The 19399-nt window shown below is 36.7% G+C and overlaps 1 protein-coding gene across 5 annotated transcripts in view; it reads right to left on the minus strand.

Moving 5' to 3' along the window:
- Positions 1-990: 990 nt before the first annotated feature.
- STRADB (STE20 related adaptor beta) overlaps positions 991-19399 on the minus strand; it is a 45579-nt gene continuing 27170 nt past the window's right edge. For all 5 annotated transcript variants that reach the window (XM_027873442.1, XM_027873443.1, XM_027873444.1 and 2 more), the window contains 5 exons: positions 13518-13689; positions 12811-12915; positions 5407-5651; positions 2357-2399; positions 991-1783 (listed from right to left, as the gene is read on the minus strand). In XM_027873442.1, coding sequence (XP_027729243.1) covers positions 1643-1783; positions 2357-2399; positions 5407-5651; positions 12811-12915; positions 13518-13689 — 706 coding nt within the window. In that variant the 3' untranslated portion in view covers positions 991-1642. The remainder of the gene's footprint in view (positions 1784-2356; positions 2400-5406; positions 5652-12810; positions 12916-13517; positions 13690-19399) is intronic.

Here is a 19399-nt window from a genome sequence, read left to right on the forward strand (position 1 = left end):
GGGTCTGTAACAAGGAACATTTCATCTTTTTCTTGACCCTGGTGAAATGGGAAAAGCACTACAGTGCTGAATTATTATAAAGTTGCCCTGATAAACATTTTACAATAACTAGATCTCACTGTAAAGTCACACTACCCTCCTGTAACATTGTTTAGCTTATTGCTCATGACATAGTAAAGCTCCTATGGAAAAAAATTAGCTCCTATTAATGTTTTTCCTAACACTTTTAACAAAATGGATTAATGATATAAGGCAAGGGCACACATGTAACATGGTTCTGACCATGATAGCATCATTAATAAAGCAAAACCTCTATGTTACATCACAAAGCTGATCATCTCAGAGGTGACAAGTAGTTGGGTCAAGTTACTGCATGAAGCTCAGTGGCCTCTTAGTTAGTGTCAGACTACTATTGTCATATTACTGACTGCATGTGAATACACACTATTCATGTGAAATTGCCCATGTAATGTTATTTTGTGGGTTGTCATGCACAATTAATGAGTTAGGTGGGAAGATGTTTGTTGCAGTAAATACATGCCTTCAGTTATGTCCATTAAAAAAAAACACACCAAAATTTACCTTTAACAAGGTACAGATAACTTAGCCCCTTAGAACTTAATGGGTTTTTAGCTGTTCTTGGACCCTTTTGGCAGTCAGACTGGGGAAGCCTATGAGCCCCTTCTTCATATAAGGTTTTAAATGCATAAAATAATAGGATTACAAAGGAAACTAATTATATTGAAATACAGTTATCAAAATATTTTTAAAATAAGTTCATAGATTCCAGGTTAAGAATCCTTGCTCTAAGAGTCTAGACTATAAGCTCCTAGAGAATAAGGACAATGCTATATAAATTATTTTTAAATCTCTTAAACAAATCTAGCAATCTGTGTAAAGGCTCTTCCTAATTGGAGATATAAGAAAAAACATCCTGTGCTAAAAATGGGTCATACCACACAAAGGGAAAACCAAGTTGATAGAATAAACTCAATTCAATGAATATTTATTGAGGGCACACAAAGTGCATGGATTTAAACCTTATAATTTACAAAGGTAGAAAAGTGCAACTAATTAGGTGTTTGAAAAGGAAAAAACTGCATATTCATTTACATAAATACAAGTGAATCATTTAATGTCAGGCTCAGATTGATAAAGAATAGATATCAGGAGACAAAAAAAAAATAAACATTTTTCCTTCTACTTGAAATAACTTTGTGCCAAGATGAATTAGCCACTCGCCCTGTGGTGGGAGACCAGAAGGCTAGAGAGACTAGAAGAAAAACATGTATTTGGAGAGGCACTGTCTTGTCCTACTTGGACAAAGCAGCCAAGAACATGAGAAAATAGATCAACATTATATTGGGAGGTTAAGGAGGAATCAATCACAGTTTGAACAAAATACACAACTAAATACAGCAACCAAATTCCTAATTCTGAAGTTTCCAGTACTTGTGATAGCACTTAGAGCCATCTGGAAAGGCTGCTAGAGTAGTGCCCCCTTTGAAAAGAGTGGTTTAAAATTAATTTCCAGTGCTACAACTGTCTTTTCAAGTATGGCTCTGGCACAGGTACTTAGCCAATATAGAGAAAAAGCAGCAAAGAGGTCAAGTACATAGGATGTAAGAGTGATTTGGCATCTCTAAAATTCCCAACCAATGTCTTCATCAGTAAGAATACAATTAGGCTCAGTCCAAGTCGACACTGGGGGCACTGCCACTGGCCATTGGCTATAAGCAGGAGGCAGCAATGAAAGAATTGAATCCTGGGTTTGTTCTTTTATCTGTTAAAGAAAAAAAAAGAGCAAAACAAGATTTTTTGGTACATAAATTCAAAATCTTAGTTCTGTTATCAGAATATAAATTTTTTTTGTCAGAAATGACAATGCAATTTTTTTGCCTAAACAATGACTTTACAAAACAATTTCTTGGCATTGACCCTAAACCTGCTTTGATTCTGGTAATCTAATAAGGGAGGAAGGCAACATGCCAAAGGGCTATAGAAGCAGAAGTTCCCAGGATAAGTTTGCTCTCAGCAGTTTTAAGACTATCTAACTTAAGAGAAATTGTGCTTTGTAGCAACCTTTTTGGTCCATGAGGAAAAATAAATGCTTAAAAAGTAATTCAAATGTTACTTGAAGACATAACTATGTGATTGTAATCTGTGTGTATGTATATGTGTATGTGGCTGTGGTTTTTCTGGGGTTTTTTTCCTGCAACTTCAATATCCCACAAAACCTTTTTAACTTTTAACAGCCAAATCAAAGATCATTTATTTAATAACATTATCTTGTTCTTGCCCTTATGCACTTATCTACTGTTTACAAAGATCCCATCTCCACAACAGACCAGCTCACCTGTCTGAAAAACGCATGTGACAGCAAAGTGCTTGCTGATGGTCTGGAATAGAAAAAAAAGATTGATTAAAAAAAGAGAATGTAGCTTTCTTTTAAACAGTGAATTCTGAGTTTAAGGAATATGTCAGCATTTGGAGCTAAAGTTTTATAGGTTCAAAGAATCACTGCATGAAGATTTCAATAGGGGAAGAAAGAAAATTCCACACTGGTACAAATACAGGCTTTTCCCCTCCCAAACCCAGTCTGTATCAAACCAACCTGCCTGAAGCTTCAGTGCCAGAGGCACAATCTAAGCCTGCCTTGCCTCAGAAAATCACAGGATCACAGGGTTTAGGGCTAGAAGCCTCAGAGATGGTTTTCATTTTATGGAGGAGGAAACTGAGGCTGAGAGAGGATAAATGACCTGCCCATGGTCATAGAGTATCACAGGAAGGAATCAAACCAAGTCTTCTTGCCTTCAGAGCCAATAAAGAAGAAAAAGAAGCAAAGAGGCACAGTCAAGTACATAGAACGTAGAATGATTTAGCATCTCTAGCATGTCAGATTCCAAGACTGCTAGGTGACACAGTGCCTAAATTGCTGATATTAGAGGTAGGAAAGCCTGAGTTCAAATCCTGCCTCAGATACTTACTAGCTGGGGAACCATGGGCAAGTCACTTCACCTGTTTGCCAGTTTCTTCCACTGTGAAATGGGGATAATAACAGCACTTACCTCACAAGAGTTTTTGTGAGGATCCACTGAGATTATGTGAAAATGATTTGTAAAGCTTTAAAGCCTGACATAAATGCTTACTATTATTATTCCTCTCTAGCATCATCACACCTCCTAATGGTGTATGTGCATGGCAAAGTGAGGTCAGTCTGAGTGGGGGCACACAGACTTCCTACAGGGTGATGAGAGATGCTGAGGTTCCTCTGTCTCTTTATTCTCCCAGCCTCCAGCACAGTGCCCTGTACACAAGGTGCCGTGTGAGCGTGCGCGTACACACACATGCGTACATACACACACACACACACACCCGTGAGCTTTTGCACATGCTTGTTAAACTGGAGTGCCTTGAAGCCAGCCTGGGAAGCGTTACAGATGTTGTCTCCCTTTGAAGTGGGGGACGTTAATGACTAATATGGTCTTCTGGGAAGATTGTTCTGGCATCTGTGGGCAGGATGGGTTGGAGGTGCAGCATGGGAGGCCAGGGTGTGGCTTAAGAGGCCATTCCAGAAGTCCTGAAGGAAAATGAGGAGGCTCTAAACTAGGGCAGAGGCAACCAAAGAGCTCTGTGTGGTGTGGAGCAGAAAGCAGGAAGCCTCGGGTGCTGGAGTGTTTAGCCCCGGTGACTGGGATCCTTTTTAAAGATATCAGAGAGAGGAAAAGAGCCAATTTAGAAAGAAAGGTAGGGATCTGATTTGAGACATTGAGTTTGAGGATATATAGTTGGAGCTATAAAACTGGGGATCTGGAGTGAGGTCAGGGCTAGAGATACAAATCTGGAAGTCATTATGTAATGAAACTGTGAAAAGGGGGAGAACAGAATAAAAATCAACATAAAATGGATGAGATTAGCCATTTGAAGAAGAAATCTACCCAAAGGAATGATGTAAATAGCATGCTGATAATATTAGAGCGCTTTCTAAATATTATTAAGGAGATTAGGGATTCTACCTAAAAAGAAAGGCACCAATTTAACAGGCAAATAATATAAAATAAAATGTAATTTTGAAAATTGTAGTATGTCCATCATGAGAAAGTCCTGTAATGACAAAAGTTTTTGGTTTGGGGTAACTGACAAATAAAATAGAAAAGGAGCATTCAGTCAGAGGAGTGGATACCCTGAACAAATGATGGAAGTATTCTGGTTTATTTAGAGGGTATTACCCCTATGGTAATGAGTACACGTCAGGCTGATCTTAGCAGTCATTCCCTAAGGTCATCTTGTCTTCAAAGTAGACTGACTGATCCTTTCAAGAGAATAGCCAACATAAACATGGACATTAGACTGTATTTGGGAATTACATTTCCACTGTAAATTAACAGAATGGCATTTTGGTTTCAATAAATTTTGAGTTTTGTAAATGTGGCTCATTCCCTCAGAATCTAATTATTTCTGGGTAAACTGACAAATTCCAATGACTAAACCTTAGAAGTCAAAGACCAGACCCTAGACCCTACCAAGGTGCCATAGCCAGTGAAGTCTGGCAATCAGCTGTAAGGTCTTCCCAATATCTCCTGGGGTGACTGGAATTCCTCCAGAAACTAATTATTTAAATAACTGAGGATGAGAGTAAGAGGGAATGTGGAGGAATGAAACTGAAAAGGAATATCTCCAAGTTCTTATTGCCAATCCTCTGAGTTAAACATGAAACTGTAGAATAAAATATTTATAATGAAAACACATATTCCATCCCCATCCTACCTTATCAAATTATAATTATATTGTTAATACAAAAAATAAACATAATACCACCATCATCATTACATAGCACTTTATGTTCTTCAAAACCACTTTAACATGGGGGCAGCTAGGTGGCACAGTGGATACAGCACTGGCCCTGGATTCAGGAGGACCTGAGTTCAAATCTGGCCTCAGACATATAACACTTACTAGCTGTGGGACTGTGGGCAAGTCACTTAATTCCCACTGCTCAAAAACAAAACAAAACAAGAAACACTTTAACATATTCTCACTTTATCAAAACAAGTTACCTGTGGAAGGCAGGCATAATTATCTCCTTTTTTTGAGGCTTTAATAAGGTTGTGATTTGCCTAAGGTCACATGACCTTACTAGTCACATGACTAGTAAGTAGCAAAGCCTGGATTTGAACCCAGGTCTTGTGGCTCCTAGTCCAGTAGCTTTTCCATGGCAGCACAATGCCTTGGTTTTATACATTTTTGTGTTTATGCTAGGTTACTGATTGCTTGGATACAAAAGATTATATTTAATTAAAAGTCTGGTTTCTCAGAATAAGGAATCTAAGCTCATCTGAATAGGTAAGATTCCCCTGATTTATGTGCAACAAGTATATTTTCTCTTTTAGATGCAATCATTGTTACCTTTTTTCAGGGTCTTGTTGCAAACATAGTTCTACCAAACTATGGAAAGCAGGAGAAAAAGTTTTTGAGGAAGGAGTCTGCAGTCTGTCACTGGTCACTGTGCGTGTCAGGCTAGAAACCAGCACACTTTCTCCAATTCCAGAGTCTACACCAGAGCGGGAGATTTTTAATCTGGATTCTGCTTGAAGGGATGCATTTTTCTCCAATGGACAGGAAGGAAAACCTTTCAGTTTTTGTAATAGCATCTAAGAGAAAGAAAAATTTTCACTCAGAAAAAATGTTCCTTTTTTAATATTTTATTTTTTTCTAATTACCTATAAAAATATTATTTTCACATTTGTTTTTATAAAAAATTTGAGCTCCAAAATGTCTCCCTTCTCCCTAAACCCTCCCTGAGATGTCAAACTATTTGAAATAGGTTATAAATGTGCAATCATGCGAAACATATTTCCATAGTGGTTATGTTGTGAAACACAGACCCCCACAAAAAAAAAAATCATGAAAAAAAGTGAAAAATAGTATGCTTCGATCTGCATTCAGACATCATTCTTTCTCTGGAGGTACATAGCATTTTTCATCATGAATCCTTTGGAATCATCTTGGATCACTGTATTGCTGGGAACAGTTAAGTTATTCACAGTTGATCACTGCACAATAACTGCTGCTACTATATACACTGTTCTCCTGGTTCTGCTCATTTCACTTTGTATCAGTTCATGTAAGTTTTCCTGGATTTTTCTGAAAGCATCCTGCTCGTCATTTTTTATAGTACAATAGTACAGTTATCCCTTCCACATTGTGACTTTCGCCACTGTGGCTTAGATAGATTATGGGTGGGCTTAAGAAATTAAATGGGAATTTTGAGGGAGTTTTGTGAAAGCTAGAGATGACCACGTGAAGGCTAACAGACTACACAGAGCCTATGACCAAATACTTAACCCAAAATCTACAATAAGGTAGAGTGAAAAAATGCAGACTTCTTCTCTGGTATAAAGGGAGGGCCATAACCTGTTCAGTCTTTCCCTAATTGATGAATAACCCTTCAATTTTGAATTCTTTGTCACAACAAAAAGAGCTACTTTATAATTTTTTTTTTTTACCAATGATCTTTCTCTTTCTTTCTTTCTTTCTTTTTTAAATCTCTCTGGGACACAGACCGAGTAGTGGTATTACTGGGTCAGAGAGTATTCACAGATTTATACGCCTTTGGGCATAATTCCAAATTGCTCTCCAGAATGGTTGAATTAGTTTATAATTCTACCAGCAGTGCATTAGTGTCCCAATTTTACCACATCCCCTCCAACATTCATCATTTCCCTTTTCTGTTATATTATAGCCAATCTGGTAGGTGTAAGATGGTACCTCAGAGTTGTTTTAATTTGCATTTCTCTAATCAATAGTGATTTTGAGAAATTTTTTCATATGACTATAGACAGCTTTGATTTCTTCATCTGAAAACTACCTGTTCATATCTTTTGACCATTTACCAATTGGAAATTGACTTGTATCTTATAAATTTGACTCAGTTTCCTATATATTTGAGAAATGAGGTATTCATCAGAAACATTTGTTGTAAATTTTTTTCCCAGCTTTCTGCTTGCCTTCTAATTTTGTCTGCATTGGTTTTGTTTGTGCAAAACCTTTTTAATTTAACATAATCAAAATCACTCATTTTACATCTCATAACACTCTATCTCTTCTCTGGTCATAAATTCCTCCTTTATACATAGATCTGACGGGTAAAAATTTCAATGCTCTCCTAATTTGCTTATGGTATCACCCTTTATATCTAAATCATGTACCCATTTTGACCTTATTTTGGTATACAGTGTGAGATGTTAGTATATACCTAATTTCTGTCAAACTGTTTTCCAGTTTTCCCAGCAGTTTTTGCCAAATAGTAAGTTCTTGTTCCAAAATCTTGGACCTTTGGGGTTATCGAACACTAGATTACTATGGTCATTTACTACAATGTATTATGTTTCTAATCTGTTCCACTGATCTACCACTCTATTTCTTAGCTAGTACCAGGTTGTTTTGAGGATTACCACTTTATAATAGTTTGACATCTAGTGTGGCTAGGGTGCCTTCCTTCACTTTTTTTTCCCCATTAATTCCTTTAATATTCTTGTATTTTTGTTCTTCCAGATGAAATCTGTTATTGTTTTTTCTAGCTCTATAAAATAAATTTTTGGTAGTTTGATTGGTATGACACCAAATAAGTAAATTAATTTACTTAGAATTGTCATTTTTATTATATTGGTTCAGCCTATTCAAGAGGAATTAATATTTTTCTAATTGTTCAGATCTGACTTTATTTGTATAAAAAGTGTTCTGTAATTGTGTTCAAATAGTTCCTGGGTTTTTCTTGGCAGGTAGATTCCCAAGTATTGTATATTGTCTACAGTTATTTTAAATGGAATGTCTCTGCTGTTGCTGGAGTTTGTAATATAGAGAAAGGCTGATGGCTTACATGGGTTTATTTTATATTCTGCAACTGTGCTAAAGTTGTTAATTATTTTAATTAGTTTTTTACTTGACTCTCTTCCATCATATCATCTGCACAGTGATAGTTTGTTACCTTACTGCCTATTCAAATTCCTTCAATTTCATTTTCTTCTCTTATTGCTAGAAATAGCATTTCCAGTACAATATTGAATAATAGTGGTGATAGTGGGCATCCTTGCTTTACCCCTGATCTTACTAGGAAGGCTTCTTGCTTATCTCCATTACAATTAATAGTTGCTGATAGCTTTAGATAGATACTACTTATCATTTTAAGGAAAGCTCCATTTATTCTTATGTTTTCTAGTGTTTTTAATAGGAATGATTGTTGTATTTTGTCAAAAGCTTTTTCTGCATCGAGATAATCATATGATTTGTATTGGTTTTGTTATTGATATTGTCAATTACACTGACAGTCTTCCTAATATTGAATTAGTCCAGCATTCCTGGTATGAATCCCATCTGGTCATAGTGTATGATCACTGTCATATATTACTGTAATCTCCTTGCTAGTATTTTATTTAAATTTTTTTGCCTCAATATTCATTAGGGAAACTGGTCTACATTTTCTCTGTTTTTGCTTTTCCTGTTTTAAGTATCAGCGCCATATTTGTGTTGTAAAAAGAATTTGGAAGGCCTTTTTTCTTACCTATTTTCCCAAACAGTTTACATAATATTGGAATTAATTGTTCTTTAAATATTTGATAGCATTCACTTGTGAATCCATCTAGTCCTGGGGATTTTTTCTTAGGGAACTCATGATGGCTTGTTCAATTTCTAAGACAGGGTTATTTGTTGATCTGGGCAATTTATATTTTGTACATATTTATCCATTTTACATAAATTATTAAGTTTTTTTGCATATAACTGGGCAAAATAACTGCTGATGAATGCTTTAATTTCATCTTCATTGGTGGTAAATTTACCCTTTTCATTTTTGATAGCAATAATTTGGTTTTCTTTCTTTTTAATCAAATTAATCAATGGTTTATCTACATTTTTCACATTAAAAACCAGCTGCTAGCTTTATTAGTTCAATGTTTTCTTACTTTCATTTGTTTTTGTTTTTTTTTGGCTAGGCAACAGGGTTAACTGACTTGCCCAGCATCACATAGCTAGTAAGTGTTATGTGTCTGAGGTCAGACTTGAACTCAGGTCCTCCTGCCTCCAGGGCCGGTGCTCTATCTAGTGCGCCACCCAGCTATCTCCCTTACTCTCAATTTTAGTAATCTCTCCTTTAATTTTCAGGAGTTCTATTTGGGTGTTTAATTGGGGATTTAAAAAATTTGTTCTTTTTCTAGTTTTTTTAGTTGAATGCCCAATTTGTTGATCTGATTTTTCTCTACTTTATTGATGTAAGCATTTAGAAATATAATTTTTTCCCTAAGTACTGCTTTGACTGCATCCCATAAATTTTGCTATGTTGTCTCATTGCTGTTATTCTTTTTAATGAAATTATTGTTTCTATGATTTGTTCTTTGACCCACTCATTCTTTAGGATTAGATTTAGTTTCCAATTAATTTTTAATCTATATTTCCAAAGCCCTCTACTGAATATAATTTTTATTGAATCATAATATTAAAAGGATGCATTTAATAGTTCTGTTTTCTGCATTTAGTTGTGAAGTTTTTATGCCCTAACACATGGTCAATTTTTGTGTAGGTGCTATGTACCACTACGAAAAAAATATACTCTTTTCCATTCCCATTCAATTTTCTCCAGATGTCTATCATATCTAACTTTTCTAAAATTCTATTCATTTCCTTAACTTCTTTCTTCTTTATTTTTTTGTAAAATTTATCTAGTTCTAAAAAGTGAAAGCTGAGGCCCCCCACTAGAATGGTTTTACTATTTCCTCCTGCAACTCATTTAACTTTTCCTTTAAGAATCTGGATGCTATACCATTTGATGTATATATGTTTAGTACTGATATAACTTCATTGTCTACGGTAACTTTTAGCCAAATGTAGTTTCCCTTTTTCTCTTTTAATTAGATCTATTTTTGCTTTTGTCTGAGATCATGATTGCTACCCCTACTTTTTTTTTTTACTTCAATTGATGTATAATGAGATTCTCCTTCAGCACTTTACCTTTACTCTGTGTGTGTCTCTGATTCAAGTGCATTTCTTTTAAACAACATATTGTAGGACTCTGGTTTTTAATCCTTTCTGCTATCTGCTTTCATTTTATGGATGAGTTCATCCCATTCACAGATATGATTATTAATTGTTTATTTCCCTCCCTCCTTCTCTTTCCCATTTATTCTTCTCTCTCTCCTTTCACTCTGTCCCTTATCAAAATTGTTTTGCTTCTGACCACCATCTCCCCCAATCTGCTCTCCATCATGTCGCACCTCCTTTCCTTGTCCCCCTCCCTTCTTACTTCCCTGTAGGGTGAGATAGATTTCTGTACCTGACTGTGTATGTTATTTCTGCTTTGAGCCAATTCTGAGGGGAATAAGTTCTAGAGTTGCCTACCATCCCCTTACCTTCCTCTCCACTGTAAAAGCTCTTTCATGTTTCTTTTATGTGAGATAATTTATTCCACTGTACCTCTCCCTTCCCACTTCTCCCAGTACATCCCTTTTTCTGACCCCTTAATTTAATTTTTTGATATCATCCCATCATAGTTACACACCCAGGTCCTCTGTCTATTTTTACTCCCTCTAACTTCCCTAATGAATCACAAATATCATCTTTCCATGTAGGAATGTAAACAGTTCAACTTTAAGAATTCCCTTATGATTTCTCTGTCCTGTTTACCTTTTCATGATTCTCTTGAAGCTAGTATTTGAAAGTCAAATTTTCTATTCAGCTCTGGTCTTGATCTTTTAAAATCCTCTATTTCATTAAATGTCCATTCTTCTTCCCCTGAGGGATTATAGTTTCAGTTTCAGTTTCACTGGGGAGGTGATTCTTGGTTATAATCCTAGCTCCTTTGCCTTCTGTAATATCATATTCCAAGCCCTCAGATCCCTTAATGTAGAAACTCCTAAATCTTGTGTTATCTTGACTATGGTTTTGCACTATTTGAATTATTTCTTTCTGGTTGTCTGCAGTATTTTCTTTTTGAACTAGTAGTTATGGAATTTGGCTACAGTATTCCAAGGAGTTTTCACTTTGGGATCTCTTTCAGGAAGTAATTGGTGGTTTCTTTCAACTTCTATTTTACTCTCTGGTAATATCCTCTAGGCTATTAGGGCAGTTTTCCTTGATAATTTCTTGAAATATGATGTCTAGGTTCTTTTTTTAATCATGGCTTTCAAGTAGCCTAATAATTCTTAAATTATTTGTCCTCAATCTAGTTTCTAGGTTAGTTATTTTTTCAATGAGATAGTTCACATTTTATTCTATTTTTTTCATTCTTTTAACTTTGTTTTATTGTTTCTTGATGTCTTGTGGAGTCATTAGCTTCCACTTGGTTAATTCTGATTTTTAAGGAATGATTTTCTTCAGTGAGCCTTTGTACCTCCTTTTCCATTTGGTCAATTCTTTTTTTTTTTTTTCCTTTTTGGTGAGGCAATTGGGGTCAAGTGACTTGCCCAGGGTCACAAAGCTAGTGTCATGCGTCTGAGGTTGGACTTGAACTCAGGTCCTCCTGTCTCCAAGGTTGGAGCTCTATCCACTGTGCTACCTAGCTGCCCCAGGCCAATTCTATTTTTTAAGGAGTTCTTTTCTTCAGTGGATGTTTTGTGCCTAGTTTGTCATTTAGCTCATTCTGTTTTTTTTAGATGTTATTTTCTTCAGTATTTTTTTTGTCTTCTTTACATCATTTGTGTCTTTCTTACATCATTTTCATTTCTTTTCCACATTTTTCCTCTGCCTCTGTTATCTGATTTTTAAAATCCTTTTTGAGCTCTTCCAGGAGTTGGGACCAATTCAGATTTTTCTTTAGGGCTTTGCATGTAGCTGCTTTGACATAATTTTCTTCTTCTGAGTTTGTGTTTTGATCTTCCCTATCACCATAGTAGCTTTCTATGGTCAGGTTCTTTTTTTTGATGTTTGCTAATTTTTCTAGCCCTTTTCTTGACTTTTAACTTCGTTGTAAACTTGGGCTCTATTCCTAGGGTGGAGGTGGTGCTGTCCAAAGCTTCAGGTTTTTCATGCTGCTGTGTTCAGAGCATGCTATGGAGGTCTGTAAGTTTCAGTTCTTCCAAAGTGATGTGATTTAAGGATAGGTATGATCAGTGCTCTCCTGCCCTGTACTATGGTCTGTGAGTGACCACAAGCACTCTTTTCCACTGTGGAACTGTGACTAGCATCCCTATTCCTTCTAGTCCTTCTCGTCACCATGAGACTGCAACCCAGAACTACATATGAGTAAGGCAACAGAGTCCTGTATCCAGCGCCAACAAAAGATCTCTTGTAATTTCCATCTAACCAGTTATCTGACCCTCTTAATGTCTGTGGGCTGAAACCTCCAGAAACTGCTGCCACCTATTCGAGGCCTGTTGCTGGCTTGTACCAAGTGGGCATGGGCCACTACTGGCTGCCTGGTGCAAGGGGGTGGGACCTCACTGCTGCCTTGCTAGGGGCAGCCTGTGTTGGACTACATTGGACTGCACCATACTCTCACCCTAGTGAGACAGACTTTTTCTGCTGACTTGTTATCTTGGGCTGGAAAATTGTCTCATACATCCTTCTGTTTGTTCTGCTACTCTAGAATTCATTTGGAGGGGAATTTGGGAAAGCTCAGGCGATTCCCTTTCTTTAATCCACCATCTTGGCTCCACTCCCCTAAACATGTTCCTTCTTTAAAGATAAGCACAGTGTCATTTCTATGGAATTACAGAATCAACCTTGGGCTATTTTAAAAAAGTAAATATAATAAAAGCTATTTAGAGTAGAAGGCATCTTACGAAGAGAGAGTGGTTCTGAGTAGAATTTAATAATGTTTACCTGAGTCCGGTGAATATCTTGGAAAGGTACCTGCCCATTGGCTAATTCACATGCTGTGATGCCAACACTATAAATATCTGACTTTACATTATACCCATACAGATCCTGTGGAACAAAAGTAATATGAAATCAATGACTTAATAATAACTAAATGTATCAATATAACTAAACTGTAGAACTATGCTCTATCATCCATAAGAAAAAGTCAGAAAAGAGGACAAAACAAAAACACATAAAAATAAAGTTCTGCTGAATCAGAGTGTATTCAGTCCATAGTATAAATTATTTTAAAAATATTTTATTTAAAAAAAATAGAGCAGTTAAGTGGTGCAGTGGATAGAGTGTCTGGCTCAAAGTCAGGAACTCCTGGGTTCAAATCTGGCCTTGGACATTTACTAGTTGTGTGACCCTGGGCAAGTCATTTAACCCAGTTTGTTTCAGGTCCTCATCTGTAAAACGAGCTGGAGAAGGAAATGACAAACCACTCCAGGATCTTTGTCAAAAAAAATCCCAAATGGGATCATGATGAGTTAGACATGACTAAAAACAACTGAACGACAAATTTTAAATATATTATTATGATACATTATTTTTTTTAAAAGGGAAAAATGGCAGCTGATCTAGTTTACAAGGGTATAATTTTCCTCTGTACAAACTAAGATGTTAAAAGAAATGTGGATAATAAATTCGAAGTCGTTATTTCTGACCTGTCTTAGTAGTTCTGGACTCAGCCAAGGATGAACTGATGTACTGAACTGGGGAAAATCATACACAGCTTTAGACCTTTGCCCATGGTTAACCAAACTGTAGAGACGGGACAGGCCAGAAAGACATACAAGGCCATCTCCAGAAATCAAGATGTGACTGGCTTTAATACTCCTAAAACAAAAATGTGCCAATAATAAGTATGAATAAATTGCCATAGAGAATAAAAATCAGTTATTGTAGTATAGCTTTACTGTAACTCAAAAGGCAGCTTTTATTCAGGTTTGGATACTAGATTATATTTCTGTTAATTTATTCATGTTGATTATGTGGATAAATGCTCCAATCAAAACTGATACTGTTAAATATTTAATTCTCCAGGAAACTACATTAGTCAGTAAAAGTTATTTATATGTGCTCAGAAATTAAAGTCTATAGGGTATTGTAGTATGATGCTACAAACACACCAACACACATAAATGGCAAATTATTTCTAAATCCTTCCACCTAGTTTATTACATAACAACAAGGTCACATACATTAAAGGCAAGAAGTTTGAAACTGATAGATTTTTAGAAAACCAAAAAATGAAGTGAAATTACTGCTTTTGTTATTCAGGATGCCAGTGAAAATAGTTTATGGAAAAAACTAAAAAAACTTCTGTGTTTAAATAAAATGTTACTTGCGGCAATTAAGTTTCAAAATAAAATACTACAATTTTTTCATATACTTAAAGCCCCATATAATTTACTTTCTAAATCAAAGAAGATTCTCTTATATAAAATCTTTGCTTAACAAATTAAATTAAAATTAAAATTTAATTTAACAAATCAAAAAATAGTTTATTAAGTGCCTGGCACTGTTCAAAGCACTAGGGATAGAAAAACAAAAATGAAACAATTCCTACCCTCAAGAAGTTTGTTGTTTTTTTTGTCCTTCATTTTCAAAGCAGATCAATGATATCACAGGGTGACATCTTGACTTGTACATAAATTGGATTTAAGTGAGGTAGAGTTGCACAAAATCATCAGCCTCATTCTCTATTCCTGAATCATTGAAGGGCAGTGTCAAGACAAAAATCAGGACATCTGGCAATGGCCCAGGATGCAATAGATGACCTTGGCATCTTGGCTGTCTGACCAAGCTCTAACTGCTCCATAGCGCCTACTTCAGCCACCTTCATGGCCATGGGATCAAACTGTTCTCATCCACCCATTCTACTGGAGGCAAGTCTTCACGTGCTTGGAGTAGACACCCTCTTAACTCACCAACGGGTTTGAAGCCTGTCAGTTACCCTCAATCTGGTTTAGCCATCTGCTGAGATAGTTTCACTGGGGTGCGGCCACTGCACATACTATAAGTTCTTGGAGCCCCAGGTGAGACATAACCTAATGATTACAGCAATGACTCTTGATCCACAGGTTATTTTCTGGTTATCAAGTATGTCTCTCTGTTGTTGAACTCAAGCAGCTTACATTATATCTGGAGATAATACGTATGTAAATAAGTAAATAAATACAAGGTAAATTTTGGGGGGGTGTACAGAAGCTGAGAGGTCAAAAAAAGCTTCATGTAAGAAAGTATCATTTGAGCAGAGTTTTGAAGTAAACAAGGGATTATAGCAGGCAGCGGTGAGAAAGAAGAGCATTCCAGGCATGGGGGACAATCAGTGCAAAAGTCTGGATATAGAAGATGGAGTGCTATGTCAGGGACAGAAAGAAGGCTAATATGACTGGACCATAAAGTGAAGTAAGAAGAATAAACTGTAAAAAGGTTGGGAAGGTAGGGTGAGGCCAGGTTGGGAGGAGATTTAAAAGCTAACAGAGAAGCTTATATTTGATCTTAGAAGCAACAGAGAGTCACGTAATTTACTGAGCAGCAGAGGAGGGATATGATCAGACCCCGTCTCCTTCAAGAAAAGAAGAGGAGGAGGGAAGGGGGGGAGAAGAGCATGAGGAAGAAAGGGAGGTAAGCAGGAACAGCAGGGGGAGAAAGAAGAACAATAACAACAGCAGCAGCTTTAGGGTAATCACTTTGGCAGTAGTGTGAAGGACAAGTTAGAAATGAGAGGCAAAGAGGTCAATTAAAAGGTGATTGCAATATTCCAGGCAAGAAGTGATGAAGGTCTAAACCAGAGTTGTGGCTGTGTAAGTGGAGAGAAGAGAAGGGATACAAAAGATATTGTAGAGGCAGAAAGGGCAGGATTTGGCAAGTGCTTGAATGTGTGGTGTGAGGGAGAGTGAGACATGCAGGACAGGTATAAAAAGTGGTGATAACTTTGAAAGAAATAAGGAAGATTAGAAGGGAAGCATTTTAAGGGAGGGAAAGTGAGTAAGTTCAGTTTAGACATGTTGTTTCAAAGATACACAGTTGGAAATAGAAGCAGTTGGAGATGTGTGAGTGGAGCTCAGGAGAAAGACAAGGGTTGGATACATATATGATGTGTGTATGTGTGTGTGTATCTGCGAGTCATCAGCATATACGTAATAAGCCCATAGGAACTGATGTCAGTATCTACAGAGAAAAGGACCCAGTACAGGGCCTTGGGGTACTTTCACAGGGAGGGGACATGACATGGATTACAATCCATCGAAGGAGACTGAGAAGGAATAATCAGACAGGTAGGAACTGTGTCACAAAAACCCAGAGAGGAAAGAATGCCAGAGTCACTTTATATCTGTTATTGAGTGTGACCTCTCTTCCTTTATCTTTAATTTATACTGGGTAACAATTCTGTATTAGCCATATTTGCCATCCTTTTCCTGGTAGAGAAAACAGAAGCCAAATGAAAATATGCCCCTTTTCGTTTCCAGCTTTACTTGTGTTGGTATTCTCTGCTGTGGCACTTCTGACATTCCTGTCCATTTGACAGGTATTCCCTTTTATTATTCATTGTCCTTCCTTCCATCTTCTATACACTTTTAAAAAAGTCTATGGGTTGGAGAGTTCCACAGATACCCACATTGCCCTCTTATTTCCTCATGGGAATTATTTCTTTTTGTGTCTTCAGAATTTCATTTTTGGGAGCTTCCTATCTTTCCCGGGCTGACTTCTCTGAAAGAATTATAGTCCATGTGATCCTACCTCAACCTTCCTTTGAAAATCTTTGAAATTCACTCTACCAAAATCTAGGGTATATGTCAGTGTTCCAGACATAGTGGAGATGGGTAGTGAAAAGGCCTGAAGTCAGGAGATGGAGTGTGTTGTTCAAGGAATAGCCAGGAGTACAGTGTCACTGGCTTGCACAGTTCATGGAAAGGGGTAAGGTATAAAAAGGCTGAAAAGATGTGCATAGGTTGGGGGGGGGGGAGGAAGAGAACAGAAGCATGTTATAAAAGGCTTTGAACACATATTTTATCCTGGAGATAACAGAGAGACACTGGAGTTTATTGACTGAAGATGGGAAGGGGTGGGTGGGGTGCTTACTATTCCCATAACCCTGAGATGTAGTTTGTCTGGGGATGTTGACTTGAATTCATCTGAAGCAGCAAGGTACTTTCTCCTCCTTCTTCTCATTCAACTTGGATTTAAATTCTCTTTAATCATTTTAAAAAAAAATATTCCCCAGTCTGAAGGACATTCTCAATGGCAGAGAACACAGAAGCAAAATAGAAACTGAGTAGTTCTGTCTTCCTGCTCATTTGTTATCATTATCTCATCCACCTGAGGATTTGATTGATCGAAGAATTGACCTTCCTCCTTTTCATGGCTCTTAGCATTCACTACCAGATTCCTACTGGCACTGGCTTTTACCCTCTTGGTGTGGTCTTAGACTGTTATTCTTTTATGGCAGTCCTCAGTTATACTTGGGCTTTTATATTCTGTCCATGTCTTTTTAAAAATCTAAGCTGGTTGATATAAAACTACATTGATAGCTTCTCCTTTCCGTGGGCTTCAGAATCACTTGTGTTTCATCAGAATATTGTTCTTGAAAATGGGTCACCCATCTTAAGCCTTCTTGTACAGAATTTAGGCTAATGGAGTCTTTCTATTCTTTTACTCAACTCCCTCAAATCTGTTCTCAAAATCTAGGGTTCATTTCAGACCAGCAGTTCCCTTTACTGCTCTTGCTGTCTTTGGAAGAAAAAATGATCAATTCCCCTCAAAAAGAATTTTTCAGCTGTTCTGCCTTTAGAAGAGCATTCCAGCAGGTATCTGGACAATTCACGTCCCCCATAATATTACTATATAAATCATCTTCATGAGAGCTTTATTCTTTTTTTTTGCAAGGCAACTGGGATTAAGTGACTTGCCCAGGGTCACACACCTAGTAAGTATCACATGTCTGAGGCCGCATTTGAACCCAGGTCCTCCCGACTACAGGGCCAGTGTTCTATCCACTGCACCATCTAGCTGCCCCCATGAGAGCTTTGTGATCCGCTTCCAGAACGTATCACCTATTTCCTTCTTTTAGCCAAGCAGAACATAGAATACCTTACAATTCTTTGTTTCTTTTCCCATAAATCTCTTTCAAATGGTCTCCATCATGTTTGTCCATTCTAGTTTGTAGACTTCCTCAAAATACTGTATTGTTTTCATATATAATGTTATTTCTTACCTAATCTAATAGAATTGCAGAATTTTACACTGATCCAACTCCTTCATTTTACAGAAATCAGACCCAGTGACATCTGGCAGACTATAAATTTTTTTTTGTCTCTGTATCCCTAGTATCTAGCACAGTGACTTTATATATAGTAGACATTTAATAAAGGTTTGTTGAGTTGAATTATATGATATCTATATTTCATGATGCCAAAGTTATACAGGTATGACTAAATAGAATCAGAATTTTAATCTGGCTCTTCAGAATCTAAGTGAATTAAACCATTATGCTTCATATCTCTTCTGTTTCTTTAAATTCAAGGATAAACTTCCTGTTGCAATATTCCATTCCTGAGTCACATGCCACAGAGTCTCACCGATACCTATGACGTCAAATTTACCTTCAGTATTAAGGTTTCTAGTTTCTGTAAAGACATCTCAGGCCATGAGTATTATTATACCCTACTGCCATTTTTCTATTATCACATTTGTTGATCTCTGTAGCTGGCTTAGCAGAAGGATTTGGACAATTTTTTTTTCCCATTGCAATTTAAAGTCCTCTTGAACAGATCTCCACTGGGAAAGGGAAGCAATGATTATCATAAACATTTCAGAAACACTATTAAACAGAAAATTCAATTCACTGGAGCACACTCTTTCCTGGATATTTTGGTTAATGCATAGAGGGTTTTTGTTGTTATTGCTGTTGCTTTTTTTTTTTTTAAAGAAAAGCACAAACACTATTCTTTATTTTTTTCGGTTCCAATTTCTCTCCTTCCTCCTCTGCCCTCCCCACTGAATGAGAAGGCAAGAAAAACAAAATCTATTACAACTACATACAGTCATGCAAAACAAATTTCTGCATTAGCCACATCTTCCCCTACTCTGCTCCTCCAGCCCCAAAATAAAAGCAAGAAAAAAAATGATTCAGTCTGTCTCTGAGTGCATCAGTTCTCTATCTGGAAGTAAATAATAGCATATTTCATCATGTGTTCTTTGGAACTGTGGTGAGTCACTGTGTTGATCAGAATTATTAAGTTTTTCAAAGTTGATTATCTTTACAATATTGTTATTATTATGTAAATTGTTTTTCTGGCTTTGCTCACTTCATTTTGCATCAGTTCATACAGGCCTTCCTAGGTTTTTCTGAAACTATCTCCTTCATCATTTCTTACAGAACAATAGAATTCCATCACATTCATATACTCAACTTTTTCAGCCGTTCCCCAAATGATGAGCATCCCTTCTGTTTCCAATTCTTTGCCATTAAAAAATAGCTGCTATAAATATTTTTTATTATATTAAATCCTTTTTCTCTTTACTTGATCTCCTTAAGGGA

This window comes from Vombatus ursinus, unplaced genomic scaffold (assembly GCF_900497805.2).
Source record: "Vombatus ursinus unplaced genomic scaffold, bare-nosed wombat genome assembly UNPS02014802.1, whole genome shotgun sequence".
Taxonomy (NCBI): Eukaryota; Metazoa; Chordata; class Mammalia; order Diprotodontia; family Vombatidae; genus Vombatus; species Vombatus ursinus.